Here is an 11,986-nt window from a genome sequence, read left to right on the forward strand (position 1 = left end):
CCTTGTCCGTCTACTAGTAGGTAGCTTCCTCCCATTAATCATCTTAAAGTCAATACTGACACGCTGATATTGACCGGGGTCGGAGAGTTATGGGCTTTGGGTTGGTGGTTTGGGATTCTCTGGGCGCGTTCTATGGTGTTGGGGAAGCCATTGGCTGGTTGTTATAAGGCAAGAATTGCGGAGTTGATGTGTCTTAAAGAAGCTCTTAGCTGGATCCTTGCTAAAGGTTTGCACGATGTTATGATAGAATCTGATGCAAAGTGTGTTGTTGATGCAATGCATAGCAAGGCTGAGGATGTTTTTGAGTTTGATGTTGTTGTAAAGACCTGTTGTAATCTTGTTAGGTCCTGTAATGTCTCTCTCTCATATTAAAAGGGTAGCTGATCTCTTTGCAAACGATGCTTCTGGTGATGTTTGTTCTTAATGAACCCTTGTAAAAAAAAATATTGCCAATTACCCATCATGTAAAACTGATTTCCTGGAATATCTAAAATGATCTCTCTCTCTCTCTCTCTCTCCAAATTAAGGTTAGGGTTAGGGATAGAAAAGTAGAAAAAGTATGTAAATATAAACGATCTCATTCAAATTCTTTTATTATCCATGATCCCGATCTCTAGAGACACTTGCACCAAAAAAAAGGAGGAGGACCAACTGGTAATTAATGAAGCCAATGGAACCAAATATAAAATGAAGCAAGTTGATGATTGATTTACATAGGATAACACTAATAAATTAAGCAAGACTGAAGGAAGTAGCTGCATTCTCAACAAACTTTTTAGCACCTTTGAACCACCTCTTATCTCCAGCTTGTGCTTTGCATATGTAAAGTTTTCCATCTTTCACAGCTGCTGTAATTATCTGGTGTTTCCCTCCTTCATCTCCGTCAGCTGTTCTTGTTAACACCGACACAAAATAGTATTGTTTTCCGTCAATCACAGGTGTCGCTGTTTCCAATATGTTTGCTGTTGCCACCGCTCCTGAATCAAATCCTCCCTGCACCCATCTTTATTAATTAATTCCATTTCTCTCTCTCTTTTTTCTCAATTATTCATTCTAGATCAAAATCGTTACCTCTGAATCGGTTTTCCCAAAATACGCCGATTTCCCTAGCAAGAAATCCACCTGCAATTATCCAATCAATTTTGTTTTTTTCAGCTGACCACTCTCTTAATTAGCACACAAAAAGAGAGTAGAAAATGAGTCTTCGATAGTACCTTAGAAAGGAATTCCTCAGGGGAGCCATAGTCGGTGACAGATTTCTTATCAGTTGGAGTGACCATAACAGAAAGATTGCTGGTAGTATCGAAATTGTCTTCAAATCTAAGAACTTGACCAGGAAACTCAACCTCCTTGCTTGGGTTCCATTTAGCTGGTACTAACAATTTGAATCCATCTCCATTGTACGACACGAATTCTGTGCTTTTTGGCTTCCCAAATACATTTGCTGCACTTGAAAGATAAAGCCTCACCTTTCCATTCATATATTATAATATGAGGAAAGATTAAAAGAATTGAAAGGAAAGATATAATTACCAGCTTCACCGTAGGCAGCATCAGCAGGTGAAACCTTAGAACCAACGGCAGCAGTGCCAATAAGAACAGTGAGAGCGAATCGGCGAGAGAGAAGAGCAGTGTCGTCCTCCTGCTTGGCGGTGGCACGGCAGATGAAGTGGCCAGATTTGGTGGCGGTGGTTCGGTGTGACGAAGAAGATAATCTGTTAGGAGTTGTAAGTGCATTTGGGTGCAAGAAGCAGGAGGTTGAAGATGCCATTTTGTTGTGTTGATTCGGTTAATTGAGCTTATGGAGAGAAAGAAATATGAGGTTTGTATGTGAAGGGAAATTGCTGATTTGGATATTGGATGGATTAGATTTTTGGATGTCGGATAAGGTTCTACTGGTTCTCCCTCTGCCCACCTGGCACCCACAACCCTTTCATACCTTTAACTTTATAAGTTTGTAGAGTAAGAAAAAGAAAACATCTTGATCCTCTAGAAAGCAAGATGTTTAACTCAGGGAGTCGTTAGCTCAAAAAGAATTTTTTTATTTCTAACATTCCCAAATAGTTTTTAACATGTATGATTGTGATTATATATAAAAAAAACTGTAAAAGTCATATTTCAAAACTCTAAAAATATTGTTTCAAAGAAAATATAAAAATATAATTTCAAATATACTCATGAAATTAATTGTATTAAATATTCACAATTCACCAATCTAACAAGTAAGAGTTTAATATAACGTAAAGTAAAAGATAATGAATTAAATGTATCCAAATAAAAGATCACATTCTTAATGTACTAAAAAATGAAAGCTCAAAAATCTCGGGATGCTTTTTACCGTTTATAAATACCTGTACATATTCTCAATTTTTTTAAAAAAAATTTTACACTAAAGAAGAAAGAAAAATCCCCACCAGACCTGGATGTGATTCGAACCCATGACCTCCCAAGGCATAGGTAAGCTCTCAACCACTAGGCTAAGAGCTTCACCACCATATTCTCAATTTACTAAGAGAAATTTTACTGTGGATCGAGATCAATAATGGTTCCTCCACTCAGATAATAACACACAAACATTTGAATTGACTTTTCATCTAAAAAGACGGGATCAGTACTCGTCTCAGCTCATTGTAGATATTTTCATTTACTAGAGAGAAGGTCTATTTTTGCAATATATATATATTAAATTGGTACACTTTCAATTCTAGAGGTGGAAAAATGTGGGTTGAAACCCATCCACTTAAAACAAAAAATTTACTTTCTTTATAGCTCCTATTATAAATTGACCATAAAATCTTTCAATGGTGTCTTTTATTAATATAAAAGTCTAAATTACCATTGATCAAAGTTTTTAATTTTTAAGTAATCTAATAACTAGTATTTCACGGTGTAAGCGGTGCAAAAAGTAACTTCGCTCAATGAGATTCACACTCCAGAAAAAACTTTAGTATATTACGACCGACATTCGAGATCGGCCGTTTTCTAATATATTGTGTATGGTTCACTTTTAGCGGGACGAACGTCTGTTTCTGAAGAATAATGAGAGTCATCACCTGGTATTTCCATTATTTATGAGGAATAACCGGTATAATAGACGCCACAATGAGAATGTCATACCTTTAGAGAGTAAGTTTATGGACTTTCTATCTACTTTATTTTAATTCATAATGTAGATGTGGGACAACTGTGGACCTTCGGTGCCGAATGTCTTTCCTGTTGTGTCGGATGCCTTCTTTGTGCAGGGAGAGATCTCTAGGAACACTCTGACGTCCAAGTTAGTTTGAGTATAGAGAAGTAAGAGAGAGAGAGAGAGAGAGAGTCAACTATGAGAGAGAGAGAGAGATCAGATCTCTTATTGGTGGTTGGGTGCCTCTTTATAGACAGTGGGCTTCAAGCCCATATGGAGTTGAGATGGGCTGGTTTTGGTCCATATCCCTTATCAAGTAGCCCCCCAAAACAAATAGGTTGCCCAACTGTCGGACGAACCATTTGATGTGAGAGAAACTGGTAACGTTCTTCTGAGGTCGGATGTGGATCCGAATAGTTGTATAGCTCACTTCGGATGGTAGGGGTGGCCTGTTTTGCGTGCTTTTTGCATTAATAAGGCGTGACTGCAGTTGCGACGTGTGAATGCTAGGTGTTGGTACTTCTATGGTCGCTTTGTTTGAGGCGCCCTTTGAGTGTCCTATGGGTTATAAAATGTCATTTTCCTTCTATTTGTGAGGTTTATTCTTTCTTGCTCTAAACTTTCTTTGTGGTTGAGAGAAAATATTTTCTGTCTGACCTCCATTATTGATAACTCTTTCACATCTGCTCGGAATCATTCACCGCTGTTTTACGAGCGTTTGAACTGCTTGTAGTCTACCGTTCCGAGGACGAGGTCAGTCTTTCCTATCCTCTGAATAATCTTTAGTCCTTTTCTCTGCTTATTTACGCGTGTGTTGGTTTTTTTAGGGTTGCTTGAGGTTTATTAACATGTATGGTGATTCTAGATAGGGGCAAGTAGTGAGGTTAGCTTCTATCGCTCTTAGTGATTTTACTTTGACGGACTCTGGTCGTGGTCCACAGAGAAAATGCAAGGCAACTGGTGAAAAACGAAGGACGATGGGATCTTTGACTATGGTCAACATCATTTTAGCTTGCTCATTGGTGGCCTGCTTTATAGTGGTCATAGTATAAAGGAATGGTTTAGTTATTCAGTCTATAAATTCTATGTCAATGGGCTCAAGTGAACCTAGGGTGGTATCGATCTCTGGTGTGATCTGAATGAAAAGGATAAGATCATGGTTGGCATTATGGGAGAGGCCATGTTGTTGGGAGGAAAATGGATGGAATTGTTTTCTTATTGTTGAGTCATGGGTGTTTTGTAGTTTGATTCACGATCGCACTAATTTGATACTCGTGATCTTCTGAGATAATACTTTGATGATTGAAGGGATCTTTCTGATGCCTGAGTTGAGATAAGATAAAAAGATGGCCAGGGCGAGACCGTTGACTGTCGACCCCACTCTGATGCCTAAGCCAACAATGTAGAGGATGGAATATCAAACAGCTGAGAGTAATTTTAGAGAATATATGTATGTACATTGATTGACATCTATTCATCAGAGAAAATAACCATTCTAACTTATACTCGTACTCGTATCACACACACACACACGTATATATATATATATATATGTGTGTGTGTGTGTGTGTGTGTGTGTGTGTATGTGTGTGTGTGCGTGTGTGTGTGTGTGTTTGTTATAAACTTATTTAATCCAAAACTTTATTTGTTCTATATATATCAGTGATGAAAGGAGAGAGTGTGAGATGGAACCTAGCCGACCAACCTTTCATCCATGTTATCTATAGTTCTTTAAACTTCTAAAGTCCAAGTTTTATCTACCTCACTAAAAAGGTTTAACGATTTATATGAGTCGCCACTCGAATATAAATAATTAATGAATTTAACAATCATAAACAATCACGCAAATAAAATCTCAACATACAAGTTACGCAATATGCAAATGATAAACCATTTGATTATTATGTTGTGGCACCACCATCCAGTCACTGTCCGGGTTCAGAAAACAGGTAACATGTAACACATGTATTACTATACAGACTTGTAATAATGTAATTTGACATTTCGATGCATAAATCAAGTAGTCCATATGTTTGACCATATATGTCCAAGTAGTCTATGTATTTGACCATATAAAGTAGTTCGTGTAATTCAAGTGGTCATAAAGTGGATGTACTAGTATGCCACAATGTCATTTAAGTTTTATGTAAACATGTACATATCATAATCCATGTGCCTTATAAATCGTATAAATCACATTTGACATATACACACTCTTCATTTTAATCCAACCATCACAAATGATTTTAACAAAGTGTCAATTCACGTCAAATCATATCAAATACACTTTTCAATTCACAGATCACATAAGCAAATATAATTCATACCATGTTTATATTCATAACTAAGTCGCTGATTTTCTCGACCAATGATTTGTACCTTATTCCGGAATATCTTCGATATTTTAGGCACCTCATTCTTCTTCTCTCCTAAAGGAGTTTCTCACTCTAAAATTTCTAGAGAATTGAGATGATTTCACCTAATCCTTGTCCTTCCGCATCTCTCAATTCTTATCTAGTCTAGGTTATTAATTTCCCAACTTACCCAACCTTACGTCCTTAATTACTAGTACTACCATTATTATTGTTTTCATTATTATTATTGTTGTTAGTAGTGCATTTGAAATTAGAATATAATTTGCCAACTTATAAGATTTGGTAAATTACATTATAGTTCTTATAGTTTTAGAATTATTTAATTTAGTCCCTAGACTTTCAAAACATACTAAACCTTTATTTTTTATATTTTCACATATTTAAATATTAATATATATATATATATATATATATATATCACGTGTTCTATGACATATATTGTTGAAACACCTTTCCACATGATTTTGATTTGATAAAATTATTTAAGTTAATCCATGATTAAGAGTCAATTAAATTTAAGTGCTTTGATTTAATTGTACTAATGTGTTTGTTCAATGTTGAATATAATTATAAGTGAACAGAAATAAAAAGTACGACAGAATGAAGTCAGCATAAGGCACACAAGCTGAGTAGAAAAGAACTCAGCATAATAGAAGAAAAGTCATCTTTAGAATGAACGCTTGAAGATAAAGCTAAGTAGAACACAACTCAGCATCAAAGAAGAGAAGTCTTCCATTAAACTAAAGCTTGCAGACGAAGCTGACCATGGAAGCTGAGTAGAATGCAAGTCAGTATCGTCAGAAACTAAGTTCAAAGACAACGGCTATTAAAGTCAAGCTGGGTATTCTTCAGGACAGCACGAATGATCCGTTTGCTAAAAGACAAAATCCGACAACTGTCTGCGCTAATTCAGAAGCTTTGGAATTACGCAAGGAGACAGTTTCGAAATGCATGGGTCAACTGGCCGTTGGCTAAAAGACGAGACTGGCGCTAGAAGATGAACCTGGCGGAAGAAGACAAGCCTGACGCCTGCTAATTTCAGACGACAGGATTGGCCTGCTATATCTGTATGCTGACCAGTGAATGACGTAAGGAGCCGTTTGAATTCAACGGATACTTCCAGATTCAAATGATTGCCACATCAAGAATTCCCTATAAAAGGACAAGTGATTCACTTGGATCCTTTGCCGAAATACAAAAAGAAAAAGATATACATACAAAGCACATTCAAACAAGAAAGAAGATCTTACACCAAATTTCTATCTCTGTGTAAAAGCTAGATTGAATTTGTTTTCATCTAAAGTGTTCTTCATCTAGAAAGAACAGATTTGTATCAATTGTAAAAGGTTGAGAGAGTGGTGCTGAGTACTTGATGGGTGCGTAAAGTCTAGCGGTAGAGTTTCTCTTACGACGAAATGTGTATTGCGGTGAATGTGCTATGACTATGGATGTGATCTTTATAAACGCTCTATCTTTACTAGACGCTACGACTACTTAGGGGCAAGTGTACCCCGTCGTATCAAGTAATAATCCAGTTAAGACCGGGTATCGAATCCATGGGATTTATAATTACAAGTATTAGACGACTCGGTTTCGTATGTTATTTAAGCGGTAATTACTTTGGGGTAAAGTAAGACACAACTACAAACTACTCCTAACCTATTGGCGAGATAGATTTATGTAATGGAAAACTCCAAGGAATGATATGGGTGACGATAAGTTATAAACATAATATGCACTAACTCCGCATATATTCGGTTGACAATTTACTCTTGCAAAGACGACTACGTGTAGTTCGACCGACCCGTGAAGTACTTAGACTACGTGGTTCCTAGTCAAGGCGTGTCTAATGCTGGGGATCAGAAACTAGGGCCCGTAAGTTCCGTGGTGTGTCAATTCCTACGGTTTCCGATTTGTCACTTCCGGTAAGGCAACACCTATATGAATCCCTAAGGATAGCCCGAATGGCGTCGGAAATCGCGTTCCCTTACACAATAATCAATTACGAGTATCAAAGCAAGAAATAAACATCAACACGTATATAGAAACGGAAATTGCAAATCATATATTATAAATATGGAAAGCGTGAATAAGGAATACAACCAAGCCTAGTACATAGGAAGAGTGCAAGCTAGTTAGCAAGTGAAGAGGGAAGAATCGGCCCTCGGGACTAGACAACCGGACTCAAGGCTGTCTCTTAGGACTTGGAGGTGTAACTCTCGAGCTTGGTGACGAATGATGGAGCGGAACGTTGATGGAACGCCGGAATAACCGAACAAACTCTCGAGGTGGGAGAGTTTTATTACATAAACCGAATCTAAAACCAAAACTATACAACAATTATAAGGTAGAGGTAGAAGATAGAAGGTAGAAGGTGTAGAAGGTGCCTAAATGAGTGCTAGTCACTCTTATTTATACATCAAGCTAGGGGTAGAATTGTAACTTCACAAGGTACAAGTATGGAGCAACATTATTTGGTGCAGAAATCCCATAACACGCCCCGCGTATGGTGATACACGCCCCGCGTATATGCCCATTCCGTCAGAAATCTCCTGCATGTGGACCAATTCTATGTCTAATTGTCTCAAATACGCCCTGCGTAGTCTGAAGTACGCCCCGCATAAATGAGTCTCTGAAGTTTTACTACTTGAATTGGTGCTTTTACGCCCCGCGTAAATGACGATACGCCCCGCGTAAAGGATGATACGCCCCGCGTATGGAGAGTTGACTCCGGGAGACAATGCAGTCTGACTTTCAGGATTAGGCCAATCATTTCCTACATGTGTCATACGCCCCGCGTAAGGTGTCATACGCCCCGCGTATGCTGAGTCATTTCCACATGGTGTCTGCGGATAAGGCAATTATTTCTGACACCATGTTTTACGCCCCGCGTAAATGACGATACGCCCCGCGTAAATGATGATACGCCCCGCGTATTTGAGTAGATTTTCACTCCTTCCTCGTACCTGAAATACAAATCTTGAGAACCGAGCTAGCTTGACGTTTTATTCTCTAAATTCAACTAAAAATAAAGGAAATTAACTGAAAGTAAGGAATTTATTTTTATTTTGTTATTTTATTAAAACACTCTATTTTTGTAATTAAACTTATTTATTTCTTCTAAAATTAAACCGTAAAGCACGCTAAAAGATAGGGACGAAACGCCCCTATCAAACCTCCTCGGACTTTAAAGTTTTACTTATCCTCAAGTAAAAGAAATCGAAAGACAAGGGATTGAGATAATTGAGAAACAAACCGAAGGTTGGTTTTGCCAAGTGCGTGATTTCAAACTTACGGTTTTATGCAAAGGTTTCGGTGAGTACCTACACAAGCAATTGAGTACAAAAACTTATTCGAGACCTCCATGATCAAATTTAATAGGCAATATTAACGGGGGTCGATTATCTTTTGAGAACCCGGTAGTACCTCACCAAGGGATTTCACTCTTACGCTCAATTTTTGGTGGGTCGGTGTTTTTGCACTCTTCTTTGCACTTACTCGAGATCATGTTGAATTTGCATTTTCATACGGGTTTTTCCTCCTACATAATGGTTAGGCAATATTAAAAATGAACCCGGAGGGGGGTTGTAATGTGGGTGGCTTCTTTAGTGGTTAGTTAAAGAAACTCGAGCTCAAAAATACCGTTTTGTGATTGCACCGTATTTTTGTTTATTTCGGCCTTGGCGAATTTCACAAAATATACTTCAAAATTGCTCGGGTGGAGCTTGAGAATGCCTTTTTATTTTTATCGTATCCTTTGTTTTGATAGAGGCACAAAAACAATATTTTGAAAACTTATGGTGCTCATTTGCTAAGGCCATGACTTATTTCGGGTAATTCGGGTGCAACTTGATTATGTCGGTATTTGAACAAGAGGAAAAAGGGTTAAATGTTAAAAATGGGTATTAACAAAAAAGTTGGTTAATAGGCTCGAAGGGGTTTCCTAGTGGTAAATAAAAACGACAAAAATAAATTAAGAAAAATTAGCCTAAGTGGGTTCAGTTTATCATCTATTGCCTTTTTACCAAAAATAAGTGTACTTAACCCGGTATTAGATGCAAATTCTATGAGTCGAGTAAAGTCAAAGCCCTCAAAAAGTTGTGAAAGAAAATGGAGTTCTCGTATGAACTCCTTTAGGCTCAAAAATTACCTCACAAAAATTCGGGTTTAAACTGTGTACTTTCAAGTTTTCGTCAAATTTTTAACTATCCCGTTTTTATTGCCTTTTCAAAGTTCATTATGGAGATAACATTTAGGTTAAGACTCAATGCCTTAGTTTAGTACTAACCTAAGCTTTGCGTAAATTCCCTAATTTCAAAACCAAGACTAAAATTTCTCACTGAACCATTCCTTTATGTTCCGATGCTTTTGTTTTTAACGATAAATAACGGAACTTTTATCAATTTCCGAAGGAGGTAGTGTGTCGGAATAAATTTAAGAGTCAATAAATTAGTTTAATTATTTTGTTATTTATTTTTATTTTTGTTTTTGTTTAGTGCAAAACAAACTGAAAGTGCGGGGTTGCACGGCCCTCCGCGTTATTAAAATGACGTTTATTCCAAAAACGTCGCAAAAGAAAAGAAAGAAAAACAAAAAAAAAATAAAGGTAAAGTTAACTTTAAAGAAGGGCCCAGATGGTCTGGTCCCCACGCGGGGCGTACCCGAGAGGGCGTCCCGCGCAAAAGGTGCTTTTTAAGCACGTTGGGGCCAGAGACATAAACACGCGGGGCGCACTTGGAGAGGCGCCTCGCGTGTTCCTGTCTCTAGACAATTTATTTATTTAGCAGGTGGGGCACGCGGGGCGTAAAAGGGATACGCCCTGCATGAACGTTATTAACTCACGCAAAAACAAAAATGACAAGTACGGTGCGCGGGGTGTATAGGTGTGTACGCCCCGCGTGGCTTATTCTCCTTTAGATAAAGTGGGATTTTTTTTTTTAAAGAAATGACATGCGGAAAATAAAAGTTGGGAAAGAAAACTCCCTTATTCGAGCTTGGGTTGCCTCCCAAGAAGCGCTACGTTATAGTCGGTGAGCTCGACTTAGCATTTCCTCCTAGGTGTATGCTTCCATTCGCGTTAGAAATGCAAATTCTTGAATAAACAATCCGTACCTACAAAACGGATTGTTAGCTTCAAAAAAATTTAACAAAAACCAAAAACTATATTTACAGAAATTATTGAAGAGTTTAGTTTGCTCCCTCTTTGACTCATTGGGTAGCTCAAAGAGAGTGAAATAACCCGAGGTAGAAGGAACCTCAAACTCTTCTAGTTGTGGAGTCATTTCCATGGGTCCGCACACAACCGGCTCATCGAGTAGGATTTCCGGCTCCTCGCAGTTGAGACAACCTACATGATTTGGGGATTCCTCTTGAGAGGGCGCAATTAACTCGACCTCTACATGTTGATCACCCGGATTGGTGTCTCGAATTGATTTGTCCGCGGTTGAATCGAGACGAGACGTCAATCTAGTGATTTGATTTCCCAAATCCCTGCAATATGCCTCATTGTTAGATAATCTCACTTGAATATCTTTAAGTATAGAGATTACCACATCGAATTGCGAGGCTGAATGTTGGTGCGAACATTCGTCGTCCATGAGGTCGCCCCATAAATGACGACTATGAGACATCATACCACCGAAAAGACCATTAGTAACAACAAGAAATAAATAAATTATTCACAAAAAGAAAATGATATTTACAAATGCTTAAACTAACAATGAAACGTTTTTGTCTAATATTGTAGGAGATTATAAATCCCCGGCAACGGCGCCAAAAACTTGATGGGAGTTTCGTAAAGTCTAGCGGTAGAGTTTCTCTTACGACGAAATGTGTATTGCGGTGAATGTGCTATGACTATGGATGTGATCTTTATAAACGCTCTATCTTTACTAGACGCTACGACTACTTAGGGGCAAGTGTACCCCATCGTATCAAGTAATAATCCGGTTAAGACCGGGTATCGAATCCACGGGATTTATAATTACAAGTATTAGACGACTCGGTTTCGTATGTTATTTAAGCGGTAATTACTTTGGGGTAAAGTAAGACACAACTACAAACTACTCCTAACCTATTGGCGAGATAGATTTATGTAATGGAAAACTCCAAGGAATGATATGGGTGACGATAAGTTATAAACATAATATGCAATAACTCCGCATATATTCGGTTGACAATTTACTCTTGCAAAGACGACTACGTGTAGTTCGACCGACCCGTGAAGTACTTAGACTACGTGGTTCCTAGTCAAGGCGTGTCTAATGCTGGGGATCAGAAACTAGGGCCCGTAAGTTCCGTGGTGTGTCAATTCCTACGGTTTCCAGTTTGTCACTTCCGGTAAGGCAACACCTATATGAATCCCTAAGGATAGCCCGAATGGCGTCGGAAATCGCGTTCCCCTACACAATAATCAAATACGAGTATCAAAGCAAGAAATAAACATCAACACGTATATAGAAACGGAAATTGCAAATCATATATT

General features: G+C 38.0%; 1 protein-coding gene across 1 annotated transcript; it reads right to left on the bottom strand.

Moving 5' to 3' along the window:
* Positions 1-560: 560 nt before the first annotated feature.
* LOC136203756 (oxygen-evolving enhancer protein 2, chloroplastic-like) lies at positions 561-1,817 on the bottom strand. The gene is made up of 4 exons (XM_065994983.1): positions 1,534-1,817; positions 1,215-1,444; positions 1,072-1,122; positions 561-993 (listed from the first exon to the last, which is right to left on the bottom strand). The coding sequence occupies exons 1-4, from the start codon at positions 1,769-1,771 to the stop codon at positions 733-735; spliced, it is 780 nt and encodes a 259-aa protein (XP_065851055.1). The 5' UTR covers positions 1,772-1,817; the 3' UTR covers positions 561-732.
* Positions 1,818-11,986: the final 10,169 nt, after the last annotated feature.

Source organism: Euphorbia lathyris, chromosome 1, assembly GCF_963576675.1.
Source record: "Euphorbia lathyris chromosome 1, ddEupLath1.1, whole genome shotgun sequence".
In the NCBI taxonomy this organism is placed as follows: domain Eukaryota; kingdom Viridiplantae; phylum Streptophyta; class Magnoliopsida; order Malpighiales; family Euphorbiaceae; genus Euphorbia; species Euphorbia lathyris.

What these genes read in the sequence shown, in the direction of transcription:
- LOC136203756 (XM_065994983.1), bottom strand. Translation starts at nt 1,771, where the DNA reads ATGGCATCTTCAACCTCCTGCTTCTTGCACCCAAATGCACTTACAACT. An exon ending in TGCTGCCTACGGTGAAGCTG is followed by an intron (nt 1,445 to 1,533) that starts GTAATTATATCT and finishes TTTCAAGTGCAG; the next exon opens with CAAATGTATTTGGGAAGCCA. An exon ending in TTGGGAAAACCGATTCAGAG is followed by an intron (nt 994 to 1,071) that starts GTAACGATTTTG and finishes AGATGGGTGCAG; the next exon opens with GGAGGATTTGATTCAGGAGC.